The 17,041-nt window shown below is 45.7% G+C and overlaps 1 protein-coding gene across 2 annotated transcripts in view; it reads left to right on the forward strand.

Moving 5' to 3' along the window:
- Positions 1–17,041, forward strand: part of Ank1 (ankyrin 1) — a 219,466-nt gene that overhangs the window by 115,686 nt on the left and 86,739 nt on the right. For both annotated transcript variants that reach the window (XM_090353872.1, XM_090353871.1), the window contains exon 2: positions 5,457–5,558. In XM_090353872.1, coding sequence (XP_090209998.1) covers positions 5,457–5,558 — 102 coding nt within the window. The remainder of the gene's footprint in view (positions 1–5,456; positions 5,559–17,041) is intronic.

Genomic DNA, 17,041 nt, shown 5'->3' on the forward strand with positions numbered 1-17,041 from the left:
GGAATAAAGGCAAGGGACACACATACTTGGGCTGGAGCCTCCTCCTGGTAAAAGGGAGCCTAGAGGAAAACGAAGGCTCTGAGCTGGAACTCACTCCCCTCCATCCAAGCAAACAGTGAGTGTCTCCTGCTTTTTTATACTTACCCCCAAAAGCCCCCAGACTCTTCCCAGGAGTTCTACCTTAATGGGTCTTGGGAAAGAGAGCTGGATGTGGAGACCACCTTATTGCTGCTTAGAGATGTGGATGCTGGCTTAGTGGCTACTCATCCTTTCAGAGGAGGAATTGCATGCTTGGGTCTTTGAGAAAAGAAACCCCAGTCTGGCCTGGGGGAAACCCAGGCCCCCTCAGGTCTCACAGGAGGAGTGGGGAGGCCTGGATTCTCTTACCCTCTGGAGAGAAACTGCCATGTAGCAAGCTTCTGGCCTCTCCCTTTTAAGACACTAGAGCCCCTCCTTTGCTCATCCATGACTAAGTTACCACCACACCACAGGAAGTACACATGTGATAAGAGCACATTCCTTCCGGAGTGGCCTCGATAACTTGAGACTTATAAGGAATTCTGGTCTCTTCCTTTTTGTTTCATTTCCTTCCTCCAAAAGGTGAGAGAAGGCCTCCACTAGCCAAAGCTAAATTTGAGAGGAGCCTGAGCACTCCAAAATGACAGAACAGTGAAAGGCTGCTATGTACACTACCTAGATTCAAATTCTGGAAACCCACATAATAGCGGTATGACTTTGGCCAAGTTACTTTTTTGGTGAGTTATCACTTCATCTGCAAAAATAAAATATGAGATAATAGGGTACTTGTCTAATTGAGTTGGAACATGGAAAACACAGTGAGACCTCTGTACTTTGTGTTGAGAAGTTCAAGGATAGTACGTAGATTCACCCGCATTAATGTGGGCTAGGGACCAAAATACATTTGGTGTTGAGTGTACTCTGCCCGTGAAATGCGCACACGCACACACACACACACACACACTGACACATGTTGAAAAGGAAACTCAAGAGAAGAAGAGACAAAGGTCCAGAGGATTATGTTGGTCCACACAGGGAAATGTGATCACTTTGATGGTGCAGTTCTAGGTATGTGTGCACTCTGGGACACTGGAACAGCATGCAAGCCTTCGCTAGGTTCCCAGGTCTCCTTACCCATAACAAAACTTGAGACCTCCATTACCAAAATTTGTTGCTCCTTTTCTGGGTCATAATCACTCAGACAAATATAGCCTTTTTTTGCTTGTTTTTCAGATAGGGCCTCTGAGATGTTTTGTTTTTTCCCCCTAGGGCCAGCCTTAGAATATGATCCTTCTACTTGTACCTTCCATATACCTGGGATCACAGATGCACATTATCACACCTAGTTTGTTGGTTGAGATGGGGGTCTCCTAACGTTTTGCTTGGGCTGGCCAATTCTTTCAATGTCTACTTTATGAGTAGCTAGGATTGCAAGTATGAGCTACCATAACTGGCCTACCCAGAAAAACACTTTTAATGAAACATGTTAGATTCTTTTGTTGTTTTTCTACCCTGTTGGATTATAAAGGCTGCTCCCAGGTGTGACAGGCACAAAGCTGAATTGGAGTCATTGAATGAGATGAATGGGCGATGGAACTACAGAAGAGCAAGGCAATAAAGATGAGTCTCATAATAAGTCCTAGGGCCACTGGTTTTGCAGCTTGAGAATTATTTCTCAATGAATACTTGTAGAATGTATCCTGTAGATATCTGCCTACATGAATGACCTCTCTAACTCAGCTGTGTTTTCTCAAATCAGAAGAACAAGGCCTCCATTCTTTTGGCCACCCCCCGTCTCTTATCTGCCAGAAAGATACTAGATTTGAACTGAGTAAATGCACTGTGAAACTAAAGTGAACAGGGAACAGTAGCCAGGGGTGGGTTGGGGAGTTAAACCAACCTAAGGATCTTGCTCTTGTCCTGTCTACTGTCCCTGTAGAAGATCAAATGGGAAATGACAATAAGTTATTTTACCTTGAATGGTTTAGGTAACCTCAGCCATTCACTTGGGCCTCAGATTTATCTTCAGTAAAAAGAGGTTTTAGAACTACACATTCCTTTCTAAAGTCTAGTTGGCCTTGACCTAGTGTTTAGGCACAGGGCAGAAGCTGCTAAGCTTTGCCACAAGAGCTTTGCAGTGGGTTAGCTATGGTCTTGTACAGTGCCATACCATCAGCCATGAGTTGGCTGACACTGTGACTTAGGCATACCTGCCTTAAGTGTTAACCAGTTGCAGAGTTTGGGCCAGTCATTAATGTCTCCAAACCTCAGTTTTACCACTTTTCAAATGGGATACAATTATACTTACCACAAGAATTGCCATGAAGATGAAAAGATATACTGTTGGGAGCTAGGGGCTTTGAAACAATGGAAGAGGGCTCATCTAGCATCCCTAAAACCCTGGGTTCGTCCCTGGCACAAAAGCAAACAACAGTAAAAGGTGTCAGTAATGTGTGGGTCAATGCTACTGTCATAATTTTACCATTATATTCTAGAAACTGAGAAAACTGTTTAGCTGTCCTCAGTGAAGTCCAAATTGGCTTCTGTTCGCCTTGATTTGTCTGCTTGTCTGACATGATTGGATGCTTTGCTTCCTAGAACCAAAGCTATAGTGTCATTTGTTGATATCACATCTATTTTTATCCATCCATTCTCAGGGTTTTATCCCAAATCTATTAGTGTGCTGTAAAAGACATTTCATTGGTGGGAGACTCGTCTCTTCAGCACTCTCAGTCTTGGGGAATAATGTGTTTTCCTTCTGCTAGTTGCAGACAGACTTTGTGCATCAGCAGCCATAGATCTTTAACTGAGAAATAGACCTTGAGTCTGATTTTTCTGGAATACAGGTTATGCATGGAGGACTAATGGACAGGTCCCCTTTCTAAAATGTCTCATGGGCCCAGACAGCCTGTTGAGAGACAGGGCCATCAGGCAGTAGAGAGGCCTTGGCATCAATAGACATGCATGGCTTTGTCAGACCCAATGAAAGATTTGGTCCCTGGCCCAGGTAACAAGCATTTTGACTGGGAAGACACAACTTGCATAATAGCTAGAAAGAAACAAGTTTAAAATAAAATTTGGAAAACAAAATTTTGCCCTTGGATCCTAGGTTTTGAAACTTTGTCTGAGGATAGCATATTACAGAGTTCCTATAAGACCTAGAAGGAAGGAGAGAGGAGCCCAGGGTCCAGGAAGTAACCAAGACCACACCAAGAAAGAGGACAAGAAGGGGCTCTCCTGCCACACTGGGGACAGTAAAGTCTGAATGTGTGTCCTGTCTTGTATTGGAGCTTCCATAATAGAGGAGAGAAGGGTGGCAGCAAGGAGGAGGATCTCATATTGATGTTTTCTTTTTCTACCGTGTTAAATGCAGAAGTGCATATCTCAGAATTTCATTGTACCATTCGTGTATGGCTGTGGGTTTTGAGTTTTATGTTTAGTCGTCTATATATTGGTTTCCTATAACCACTATGACAAGTGTCATTGCGAACTGGCGGCTTCAGAGAACAAAAATTTCTTCTCTCCCAGTCTGGAGGCTGGAAGGGTGAGTTGAGTGATCCTCAGGAATTAGGCTGGGGATCTTGGAGCCTCTCAAGAATCAGCTCTTTCTGTGGTAGAGGCCCCTAAGCCCTCTACTTCATCCCTCCAACTCTGTCTCCTTTTCTACCACCTGGAAGGACACTTATCCCTGGCTTTAGAGTCAACCTAGATGATCTCATCTCAGGAGCCACAACATTACAGCAGCAAGGTCTCTTTCAAAGGAGGACAGTCACAGGCTGCAGGACTTACAGTGGCTTGCCTTGTGGCAACACACTATTTAGCTGGCAGAGGAGAGAGCCTAAAGTAGAGGAAGCCCCTGGGGTGGGATCATCTGCAAGAATGGCAAAGCACACATTCACAAGACATTCAACCCTTTTTGTGTGTGATATTGGGGCTGGGGTGGGGAGTTCAACTTAGAGCCTCATGTGTGCTAGGCAAGCATTCTGCCACTTGACTTGTGCCTTTAGTCCTTTTTTGCATTGGTTATTATTTTTTTTTCTTTTGCCAGTCCCAGGGCTTAAACTCAGGGCCTGAGCACTGTCCTTGGGCTTTCTCAAGGCTAGAGCTCTGCCACTTGAGCCACAGCTCCACTTCCAGCTTTTTACATGTATGTGGTACTGAGGAACCGAACTCCGGTCTTCATGGATGCTAGACAAACACTCTACCACTAGGCCAAACTTCCAGCTCAAGCACTGGTTATTTTTGAGGTAGGATCTTGCTTTATGCCCAGGGCTATGGTCCTTCTACTTGTTCTTCCCAGGGCCACTGGGGATGACAGACACGCAGCACTACACGCAGCTATGATGCTGTGACAGGGTGTCAACACTGTACTCACCTGTTGTACTTTCTTGCATCACTGGTTTGTCCAGCCACTGGTTGAAATGGAGTCTTCCCCTCCCCTCTCCTCGCCCCCTCCCCCTGTCCCCAGGCTGGCCTCAAACCTTGTTCTCCAGGTCTCTGCCTCCATAATAGCTAGGATTATAAGCTTGAGCCACCATACCCCGCTGCTCAGCTACTCTTTCCTGATAAACTCCGCTCTGTATGCCAAGCACTGTGCTCACACTTTATACAAGAAGCTAATTCGTTGAAGCATCACAGGATATAAGGAAGGCCTTGCTTCCCCGCATTTTACAGATGAGGAGATAGAACTGAGGATAGCTTCAAGGTGCTTGCTGCACTAGGGCAGGGGCTGTGGCCTTGACCCCTTCACTTCTTGGCTCCTCCTGCATTGCATTAGCAAACTTTCCATTGTCCTTCTCTAGCTGTCACACGTTGAATGCAATCCAGAGCTTTCAAGGCAGAATCTTCACTCTCATCTCAGACATCTGACAGAGGACCTGGTTAAGAGTCAGATCTGGGAGGTTAAGTTTCTAAATTGGCTATGTGTCCTGCTGTGCCTCTTATCTCTGGGGGAGTCTACAGTCTACGTTTCTATGTGTCTGCCTGCCCGACATGCACTGTGGTTGTATATTATCCATGAAATGCAGCATCGTTGTTAGCACACAGTGCTGTGTGCTGATTGCAAAGGACAAGACATCCCCAAAGAGCTCTGGCGCACTTCCTTCTCCCCGGCCTAGGTGAGCCCTTGTAAGACATAAGCCCTTGAAAGCTAGAAGCAGGGGGCTCCAGCCCTGCTGAGCATTTGTTGTAGGAACAGGAGCAGGATTCTCTCAAGGGCTGGTCCCCCCGGGTCCTGTTCAAGAATATTTGACTCTAGAGATGTGCTCTAGAGCAGCCTCACATTCTGGGCCCCAGAACAGTCCAGCTGAAGGCCCAAGGGAACTTACATACCTAGGGATACTATGGACAAGGTGTTCTAACAGGAGAATGGGGTAACTGCTGCCATGGTCTGGGGCACCAAGAGTCTTAAGATACTCACAGCCTTTTGTTTTCTATAGGCCGACGCGGCCACCAGCTTTCTGAGGGCAGCTCGATCGGGCAACTTGGACAAGGCTCTGGACCACTTGCGGAATGGGGTGGACATTAACACTTGCAACCAGGTAAGCAATGGAGACAGGCGTGTTCTCTTAAAAAGAAGCAGCTTCTGGGGCCGGGAGTTTGGCCTAGTGGTTAAAGTGCTTGCCTAGCATGCATGAAGACCCGGGTTCGATTCCTTGGTACCACATATATAGAAAAAAGCCGGAATTGGTGCTGAGGCTTAAGTGGTAGAGCTCTAGCCTTGAGAAAGTCCAAGGACAGTGCTCAGGCCCTGAGCTCAAGCCCAGGACTGGCAAAAAAAAAAAAAAAAAAAAAAAAAAAAAAAGAAGCAGCTTCTGCCTAGCATCATTTCCTCAGTGCTTTGAAAGTGTCTTTCTCATCATCTTTTCCCAGAACCTTATACCCCTGAGTCATTGGGCCAGCTAAGGCCAAACCCACTCCCACATAGAACGATGCTTCCCCTTCTGGGTACACACTACAGAGGTCCATAACCCAGTCCTCTTTGGCCTTGGAAGTTGGGTGAGTCCCTGACCTCACTCTAGAGGATGTGGCCTTTGAAAGTAGATGAGAGGGGGCAGGGAGTTTGGTCTAGTGGTAGAGTGCTTACCTAGCATGCACAAAGACCTGGGTTCAATTCCTTGGTACCACATACATAGAAAAGGCTGGAAGTGGTGCTGTGGCTCAAGTGGTAAAGCTCTAGCCTTGAGAATGCCCAAGGCCAGTGCTCAGGCCCTGAGTTCAAGCCCCGGGACTGGCCAAAACAAAAAGGAGAAGAAAGTAGATGGGAGGAAGGGCCTTTGAAGAAGTCTGTATTTGTGTGGCTATCATGCTTCCTTTGTCTACCAGCAGCCTTGCGGGTCCTGGCAGTGAGCTAGGAAAAGGTAGCTGGGGTTACGCTCAGTGTGGAGGATGGAGATGAAGCCTGACTCAGGATACAGTGTCTTCCTGGACTGGCTCATGAGCCATGATCCAGGATCCTGGTCTCAGATAGGGCTGGAAGGAAACTGAATGCACTTGGGGTGATCCTTGGCTAGGTCTGGGGCCAAGGAAATAGGCACTACTTTAACAGAGAAGAACCAGGCCTCAGGGAAGGGAACAGTGTAGGGTTTTGCCTGACTTGTTTGGGTTTTATTGTTGCTATTTGATAGCCAATTGAGTTGGTCAGGTACACATATTAACTCAGTGTCTAATTTAGAATAACTGGACCGATTGTAACTTTAAAATATTATTATCTTTAAGTAGTTGCACAAGGCAGTTGCCATTTAACAAAGCGGTTTATGAATACAATATGTCTTGATCAATGTCACTGGTTTCAGTGTTCTCATCTGGTTTTCCCCTACTCGCTCCATTCCTCACTCTTACTAATTTTGTAGGATTTACACTAGATTCGTATCTACATTTCTTTCCTTTTTCTTTCTTCATTCATCTACCCTTTTCTCCTTTGACCCTACCTCACCCCTTTCGAGTACTTACTTCCTGATGTCTTGTTTTGTTGAACTTTGATTTTGGCTTTCTAAGCAATTACACTATTTGAGATCTCAGATCTACCATATTTCAGTTAATACATTTGTATATACTTGCGTACCACCCAACAGGTTTAGTTATGTGTTTATAAACTAAACCCAGCTTCCACATTAAGGGGAAATATAGATCCTTTGTCTCTCTGGACCTAATCTCACTTACATAATTTTTCCCAAGTCTTTCAATTTCTTTACGAATGATACAATATCATCCTTTCTAATGGCTGAGTCAAATTCCATTCACATTTTCTTGATGCATTTGTCCATTAAGGAGTATCTAAGCTGATTCTATACCTTGGCTGTGGTAAATTGTGCTACAGTAAACATAGTTGTGCTGATGGCTTTACTGTGTCCTGGTTTGTAATCTTTTGGGTGAACACCCAGGATCACAGGGTAGTTCTGTGTTTAAGTTTTTGAGGAACCTTCATATTGCTTTTCAGAGTTATTGAACAAATTTGCATTCCCATCAACAGTTCCCCTTTGGTCACATTCTCTCCAACACCTGTTATTGTTTGTTTTCTTGACAATGGCCATTCTAACTAGAATGAGGTAGATCTCAATCCTAACACATTGCCTTGCAGAAGCATCAATTCAAAAAGGATTAAAGACCTCAGTATGAGACCTGCAGAGTAAGGAAAACAGCTCCTGGGCACAGGTAGAAACTTTCTGAGTAAAAAGACCCAAAAGTACAGCAAATCAAAGAAAGATTGGATAAATGCACCAAATTAAAAAGTTTCTTCAGGGCAAATGAGATAGCCAATAAGCTAAAAAGAGCCTACAGATGTTGGAGGTGTGGCTTACTTGGTAGAGTGCTAGCCATGAGTGAAAGTGGCTGCAAGTACTAAGCTTAAGTCCTACTCTTGGACCTATTTAAAAAAAAAGCCTACAGAATGGGAGAAGACTTTTGGCAGCTACACAACAGATAGTGGCCGAATATCTAGAATGTATAGAAAAGTTAAAACATTAACCCAACAACTCAATTAATAAATGAGCTAATGTAATAATAATTAAGCTCAGAAGTACAAATGGCCAATAGACATGAAAAAAAAAGTTCAACATCTCTAGCTATAAAGGAAAAACCAAGAAAAACAATTATAACTTTTTAAAATTGAATCATCTTAACCATTTTAAAGATTGTTTTTTTTAGCTTTTTAAAAAAATTGTAATTAGAAGAAGGGTTACGGTTATATTCGCCAGATAGAAGGTGCATTACTTCAAACACATTGATGCCCCTTCTCATGTTTTTATTCCCATTTCCTCCCCTCACTCCTCCCCTCTTCTCGTTTTCCCCCTTCTCTTTCCTATTTCAAATAAACAAATAATCGTATATACAATATACCAGATACTGTAACAATATGAAAATAACCAAGGGACAACAAAAGAGATGAGAAATAACATAGTACATTAAGAACAACAATCACACATTATATGGCTCTTGTTTCCAGTTCCTGGAAGTCCTTTCATTTAGCCTTATCCTATATGGCCTTATGTATTAAAGATTGTTTTTAAGTGTGCTGAAGTAGATATGACACAATGTCTTTACTATTCTTCAGTACTTAATTTGGTTGTGTTAGTCCCTTTGCAAGCGATCTGCCCCCACCACTCACGTGTGGAATTCTGCACATCTGGCCAGTGAAGTTCTGTCTTCACTAGACAACAGCTCCCCCTTCCCTTTCCCCAACCCCTTCTGCCCTTCTACCTCCAGTCTCTAAAATTTTGTTGACTCCCGGGACTCCTAGAAGTTGCATCCTAGTTGCATTCAGACTTGCTTCTCTCATTCAGCAATGTATTTACAGATCTTCCACACTGTAGAAGCCTGATTGATATCTACTAGCCCAGAGAAACACATTTCCAGGATGCAGGCCGCCTTTTCCATGGGCAATATGCCTCTACCCCTGCCCCTCCAAGGCCTGCTGAAAATGCAGAGTGCAACCTGCTCTTAGAGTCCATATTTCCTCAGGGTTCTGTTGGTCCTGCTGAAAGGCAGAGTAGAAGGATCAGAGAGGGAGCAGGCAGCTGAGGTATGTTTATGAAGCAGAGCCATGGCCATGACCTGCAGATTGGAGATGGAGTGTGTGTCTGGATTGGAGAATGTGGGCTGGACAGGGACCAGCCAGTCTCCTTCCCTTACCTCCCATCCCACCCAGAAGCACCAACTCAATGTGCATGGCCAGAGGCTTCACGGTGATTGAGCCATGACCCTGACATGCAGTAAAATATGCCTGCAAATGGACACTCTGTACTCACTGCTTTGTGTGAGACTGGAAGGAGCCCCAGACACCTTCCTACCATATCCCAAAAGCCATGCACAAGTTGCAGTGCTGTCCTCTACCAGGGGAGGGTGCTGCACTCCTCCCTCACCTCCCTGGCCAGCAGGGTAAGTTCTGAAGTTTGGCTAAAGAAAAATGACCCTCAGCTTCTAGCTGAATGGTGACAGTTGAGCATAGAAGACCTGAGCCGGGGCTCATTTTCTATGTGAACCTAGAGCATTTTAGCGACATCAAGGGTTGGCTTTGCTAGATTGATCTGTGGATGTGACTGCCTGATCCCATGGGCACCTAGACAGTTCTGTGTATTTTGGCTCAGAGCAGCAAGTAACCAGGCACTATTTTCTTCCTCTGTTTCTCTTTCTCTCTCTCTCTCCCTCTCCCTCCCTCTCCCTCCCTCTCCCTCTCCCTCCCTCTCTCTCCCTCTCCCTCTCCCTCTCCCTCTCCCTCTCCCTCTCCCTCTCCCTCTCCCTCTCCCTCTCCCTCTCCCTCTCCCTCTCCCTCTCCCTCTCCCTCTCCCTCTCCCTCTCCCTCTCCTCTCTCTCTCTCTCTCTCTCTCTCTCTCTCTCTCTCTCTCTCTCTCTCTCTCTCTCATGGGTCTTGAACTAGTGCTATCCCTAACCTTTTTCTAGGCTAGTGTTGTACAACTTTGAGCCATGGCACTACTTCCAGTTTCTGGGGTTAATTGGAAATAAGAGTCTCACAGACTTTCTTGCCTGGCCTGGCTTTGAACTATGATTCTCAAATCTCAGTCTTCTGCGTAGCTAGGAGTAACAGGCATCAGCCACTGGAGGCAGACTCTGTACACTTTTTGACAGCCTCCACTAGCTCCAGGCCTCCATCCTGACTGCCATCAAGGTCATTTGAAGACCCAGCTGTATGGAGAAAGTACAATGAAAAGGGAATAGAGACCCACAAGTGGCTGTTGCCTGCTTATCCCAGAGGAACCCCAGGTCCCTAGAGCCTGGGCCCTTTTATCTATGTCTTAGGCTGGTGACTGTGCAGCTGCAGGTGACTGCAGGTGGCTAGGTATCCCTGGAAAGGAGCAGGATGGAATGGCCAGAGCCTCACTGGCTGTGTAAGGTGGTTTGGGTCCTGTTTCAGCTGGGAAAAGAGCGTGCTGTGGAAGGCACAGTAGCTAAACTGGGCCTTAACTGAAGGGAAAAACCTCTGCTTTCTGATGGCCTTCGGGTTAGCCTCCTAGTAGTGGCCCTGGAGCTTTCTGTCTCCTCTGTGAAGCTGGCATGTGTGAGAAGGTAACACTTGGTTTTGGCCTGGGCTTATGACAGGGGGTCTTAGAGGCCTCTGTACTGTGATGATATTGGTACCTTAATGCTGGTCCTCCTCCATGAGCCCCCCCCCCCTTTCTTCTATGAGGTCCTGTGAGCAAAGGGCCAGGACTGCTGCCAGGGAGGAAGGAAATAATTACTTCAGGCATATAGCAAGCAATGTGAATATTTGGGCAGCTTCCTTTTTTGCAGAGATCATATCTATTAATTTTATCATCATTATTATTCTGTTTTGTAGAAGACATGACTTTCTAAGTGCATGCAGGCACATGCCCTCTCCTACCCAGTGTCTTTCCATGAGCACTGGCTCTTTTATTCATTGATTGCGCAATGCATCTGTTGTGCTTTACATCCTGTATTTCGCTTTTGCCTGTGCCTGTGCACACACATGCAGAGTCCTTGACTACAGTGGTGAGACAGAAGAGGAAAAAGAAATCCTGGCCCTCTGCCTTTGTTGGATGCAGCCTACCATCAATGAGAGCTGATCATCAGATAATCCCACAGAAGATATGCAACCCAAAATCTTAAGTTAGGTACCATGCAGGAAAGTTTTAAAATATTCTGAGAAAAGGTGAGATTCATGATCTAGAGTCAGACATCAGAGGTGAGTTGAAGGGATGGGCAGGGGCTAGTGGGGTGAAAGGACAAAATGCATTTCAATCTGGAGAGCCATTCAAGGTCTCAGGAAAAAGAATAGAGTTCAAAGCCTAGAATGGGACCAAAGAAGGTAAAACTACAATCGAGCTGGAATTTTCACAGTGTTGTCATTGAAACTATGTGTCCCTAGGGTCCTGAATTGTGTGTGTGTGTGTACGTGCATATGTGTTATTAACCCTGGAGTTGCTGATTCAGGGAAACAGATCTAGAAAAAGGGACCTCGTTGGGCCAGAGAAGCAGGTATCAGTAGTTCCAAAGAGCTGTAGACACTGGGTGTTAAGAATAACAGATGTATTTCCGTAGTGAACAACTGTATCAGTGTGTCCTGATTAAACACCTGGCCTGTAGAAGTTGTGTCATTATCCTGGGAGCAGAGGAAAATGAAGTCCAGCCCAAGAGTATCATGGTGAGGGTGTGCTGTAAAGGACCCCTCTGCCTTCTATGGAGAAAACAGAAGAAGGCTACAGAGGCCACTAGGGACAGTCCAGGAGAATCTTGGTACTTGGATAAGCGTACCAAGAGACATGACTATAGGGAAAGAGCAAAGCCAGAGGCCTGACAATGGTGGGGTTGTAGGAAGAAGACTTGAAGAACAACCCTCTGAGTTTGATCTGTGCAGTGTGGAGGGGAGAGCACTGCTCATGACTAGGTGTGGTGTGACATGGAGGAAGTAAGGAGTCATGAGCTGGCCAGGGGCAGAAGGGGGGTGAGGGGAAGTGGTCCTGCCTTCCTGAGGAAGAGGAAGAGTCCTGCTGAGTTATAGGGCAAATGGACACCAAGCAAGAGATTATCTGAACCTGGGGCCCAAAGACAGACAGCCTTCCAGGATGTCAAGTGCTGCACTGACAAATGTGAGGGATGGAGACAGGTAATGTAGCAGTACCTGGTGGGAGGGGTGTTGTGAAGCCACTTCCCTGTGTGTTTAGGAAGCACCTGCCTTGTGCCAGCTTCTGTTCTAGGTGCTGAAAAACTAAATAGATTAGATGGGCTGTGATCTTTGTTTGTGCTTGTAGAAGAGATGGTTGCCAACCATGGAAACAGGAAAACCTATAATGGCTGGTGAGAAACATCACAGAAAAAGCAAACAGTTGTTAGGGAAGTGACCGAGAGAATTGGAAGAAGGGGAGAGGGCATGTGGTATTTGGGTACATCATGGAAGAAGGGAAAGAAGTGCTAAGGCACTGACCGAGCCAAGAGAAGCTTAGCTTAACTGGGATGCACCCGGAAGGATAATGTGGTTGGAGTGGGATGGAATAGGGAAAAAGCAGTGAGGGCTGGGCTGGCGGCTCATGCCCATAATCCTAGCTATTCAGGAGCCTGAGAGCTGAGGATTGTAGTCCAAAGTCTGTAAGATTTTTATCTCCAAATAACCAAAAGTGGAGCTGTGGTTCAAGAGGTAGAGAGCTAGTTTTGAGCAAAAGGCTCAGGGACAACACCCAGACCCTAAGATTGAGCCCCACAACTGCCCCCCCCCCCAAAAGCAGTGAGGAAGTCTGGCACCGGTGGCTCACATCTGTCATCCTAGCTACTTAGGAGGCTGAGATCTGAGGATCACGGTTCAAAACCAGCCTAGGCACAAAAGTCCGTGAGTCTCTTATCTCCACTTAACTACTAGAAAACTGGAAGTGGTGTTGTAGCTCAAGGGGTAGGGTTGTAGCCTTGAGCTGAAGAGCTCAGAGACAGTGCCCAGGCCGAGGTCAAGCCCACAGTGACCAACTGAAAAGAAAAAAAAAATGCAGTGATGGAGGCATGTTCAGGCCTAGTTTCTCTGTTCTGAAAGAGAAGCTTGACCTGCCCTCTCAGCTGGAGTAAGACTGATACATAGTAGCTCAGGGCTGCAATGACAGAATAGGGCCTAGAAGCTTACTAGGGCTCTAAGTGGAACACACAGTGGCTTTAAGTAAGGAATGGTAATGGAAGCTTGAGTACTCTGTCTTTATAATATACATGGGCCCTCTCTCCAGCAGTTGGAATGGTGCTGCCACCAGGCCTGGCCTTGAGCACAAAAGGACCAAGTCCACGCCCACTGGCTTCACTCCCTCACTGTGCCCTGGTCCTTTTGAATAAATAGTAGTGTGATTTTACTCATACCTGTCATCGGTTCCCCGTGTTCATCAAGAGTTTGATGTCAAGCAAAAAAGAATATTTTATTGTGGAAACCATAATAAGTAAAAGGTACTTTCTGAGCTGGCAGCCAGTGGCTTGTGCCTTCAATCCTAGCTACTCAGGGCGCTGAGATCTGAGGATTCTGGTTCAAAGCCAGCCCATGTAGGAAAGTCTGTGAGATTCTTATCTCCAGTTAACCAGCAGAAAAGCCGGAATGGAGCTGTGCCTCAAGTAGTAGAGCACTTAACCTTGAGCTGATGAGCTAAGGGACAGTGCACAGTTGCTGAGTTCAAGTCTCAGTACCAGGAAACAAAACTCCACTTTCTGTTGCAGGCATGGGAGTCCAGGCCTGTGTTTGCAGCTACAATTGAGGCATACATAAGTAGGTCCTTCTACTTATGACCTGAGGCCCTAGTCAAAACCACAAGACCCTATCTGAAAAATAAAGCAAAGAAAGGCTAGAGGTGTAGCTCAGGTAACAGACAACCTTCCTAAAGCTGGAAGCCCTAAATCCAGATACCAGTACCACTGAAACAAAACAAAACTTAACTTGTTAGTATGAGGTCACTGACGTTGTCTCAGTTAGCAGCTGACAAGATGACTAGACAGGAAGAGCCATGAGAGCCGCTCTGCCACTCGCTCCCAAGCTCACTTCTGTTCTTCAGATACCAGCAAACATGGCCTTACTTGGCCTTCCTAGTAGGAAAGAAAGTTTCTACATATCCAGGGGAGAATTTCCCACCAGAAAGAGGCAGAAGAGAAAAGAGAGTTCCTTAATCATCCACATCCTTTTGGCTCCTTGGCCCATGTTTACTTTTCTCCTTTGCACATATTACTACTGCCTGGAGTACTGTGCGTTTGTGTGTCTGCTTGTTTACTTTTCTCAGGTCCACTCAAATGTAGACATTCCCAGGGAAAAGGACTTGGCCCTAATCAAGATCCTACCTGGCACATAGCAGACTGACAGACAAGTGACAAATTCTGTAACAACGAAGGAGCAAATCTATGTTTAGTTTACACAGCACTAGACTCACAAGACTCACTTTGGATAGCGTAGCTCGACATTGCAAGCTCGGGATGATGGCTCAGATGTAGTCACAGCCTTCAGTCTAGCATGCGGTGAGATCTGCTGCAGCACACAGATGCTCAAGCCATTGGATGAGCCAGCACATAGTGCCAGCACAGCCATGCCAGCCCCATGATACCAGCTAAATTCCTATGTGTGCCTTAGGAAGCCCTCTGCTAGCTAGCGCTTGTTTATCTGGGAGGTAATGGATTTGGGGCATTTCAAGCAAGTGAAGCACATTACCCAGCAACTTCTGCTGCAGAATAATGTTTTGAACAGAAGCCACATGCCAAGTCTTCTAACCAGGATTTGTTAGGCGCTGATAATTGTGATAATTATAATCTTTCCAAGTTACAAGGTTTGAGGGCTTAGAGCAGATCATGGCTTTCAGCATTCACTTTATAGCTAGGAAAACCAAGGTCTACAGGTTATTCTGAGTGTATTACAAGCTTTAGGACTTTCCCTTTGGTGATGTGGATGTAAGCGTGACAGAGTACACCTGTAATCCGAGCACTGAAGAAACTGAGGCAGGAGAAGCAAGAGTTTGAGGCCAACTTAGGCTATAGAGCAAGACCCTATTTTTTTGCCAGTCTGTGGGCCTGAACTCAGGGCCTGAGCACTATGCTTGGGCTTTCTCAAGGTTAGGGCTCTACCACTTGAGCCACAGCATCATTTCTGGCTTTTTCTATGTATGTGATATTAAGGGATTGAACCCAGGATTTAGTGCTTGCTAAGCAAGACTCTACCACTAGGCCAAACTCCTGGCCCCAAGACTCTATTTTTAAAAAGATGATGCACATACAGTTTCTGAGCTCATTTACTCCAGAAACAGGTGTTCCAATGACCTATATACCATCCTAGAGAATTAGACTAACAAAGGTAAATCCAGTCCCTGTTGTGAAGGAACTCAGGAAGGAAAGCTTGACTTGTGTGCTCAAGGAACACAGAGGAAGCCCCTCAGGATGCTTTCCTGAGAGCCACATCTGTTTATGGAATAGTTATGTCACGCCAAGCACAGGACAAGGGCAGGTGAATCCATCCAAGTGCCTGATCACAGTGGTTTCTGTTCTGGGGAGAGTTGTTGATACACCATTGAGTTAGACAAGGGTCTTGGGAGAATTCATCTCTAGGTAAAGAAACAGGAAGCAGGAGCCACGGAGAGAAAGAGTAAGCCTGCAGATGTGGGAGTGGGGAAGGCCCAAGGGCTCATTGATCTGGGTGCTCAGAGGAAAGGAGAGTGGGTGCACATGAGGTCCATGAAAATAAGGAGTTTGGATCTATAGGATATACGTATGATTATGATAGTTTCTTAGGAACTATTGACAGCTATAAACATGGCATTGAAGCCCGTGGTTCCATAAGTCTTACCTGCACCTCTGTTCTGTGAGGATGGGGTTAGGGCCTGCTGCCTGGGTGCAGGTGTGGAATAATGATAAGGAGAGACCTACCCCAGCAACCTCCATCTAGGACAAAGCTCCTGAGGCATGGATTTAACTTAGACAGACAGTGGAGTGGCCCTGTGCTCTGGGACCTTCCAAAGTTCTGGTTCCCCCTGGGACAGACACTACTGAAAATGCAGGATAGCTCTCTGTTGTGAGGTATTAGAGTAAATCAAAATTTATTTAAAAGTAGGCATATAGCCAGGCACCAGGGGCTCATGTCTGTAATCCTGGCTGCTCAGGAGTCTGAGATCTAAGGATCTCATTTTGAATCCAGTTCAGACAAGAAAGTCCAAAAGACTCTTTATCTCCAATTTACCAGAAAAAGCCAGAAGTAGAACTGTGGCTCAAGTGGTGGAATGACAAACTTAAGTAAAAGATTGTTACAGTATCTCACTTTGTTATCTGATATATTGAATTTATTTGTATTTGGTTATTTGAAATTTGATAGGGAAGGGGGGAAAACCAAGATGGGTGGGGGGGTGGGGGGGAGGGTAATGGGTACCAAGACATGTGAAAGGGTATCAATGTATGTGAATTAATGCACCTTCTATCTGGCAAATATCATGTAACCCTTTTATTAATTACAATAAAAAATATTTAAAAAAAAGAACATGAAGCCCTAATACTGGCATGAAAAAATAAAATCAAAACGGTACTTTTGATTTTTTTTAACAGTAACTCTCCATTTAATGCTCATCTTGCTAATTTTAGGAAGTACCAAAGTAGGAAGGACCAACATGTTTCATAATTACAGCAGCTCTGGAGGTCTTCTCCCCCCCCCCACCTCTCGCCAAGGGAAGCACACAGAGTAGGTATTTGGCCAGTGAGGCTGAGAGAGACAGATCATCACACCGCAGTCTGAGCCCAGCACTAATGACTGCCAGCTGAGCCTGCACTGCGCTATACCGCACTGCACCGAGTGCCACAGATGGACCAGGAACAGCAGAGACGGCTATGCTGTGCCTTGGTGCCACCTGCCCTAGCATTCCTTCATTTCCTCTTCCTGTGAAGTAAAGAAAGCTTTAAGCAGTAACATAAAGATGGTCATTTGTAGTGATCACAGAGTCATCTCCAGGGTCCTGGGGGAAAAAATGATGAACGTTTGTCCGGAGAAATCTGGAGCCTATTGCAAGAGAAACGTCTATTCTCCAAACTCTGCAGTCTGAGGGCTGTCACTTAACAGCCCAGATCTAATTGT

This window comes from Megascapheus bottae, chromosome 20 (genome assembly GCF_031878675.1).
Source record: "Megascapheus bottae isolate mThoBot1 chromosome 20, mThoBot2.hap1, whole genome shotgun sequence".
NCBI classification, from domain to species: domain Eukaryota; kingdom Metazoa; phylum Chordata; class Mammalia; order Rodentia; family Geomyidae; genus Megascapheus; species Megascapheus bottae.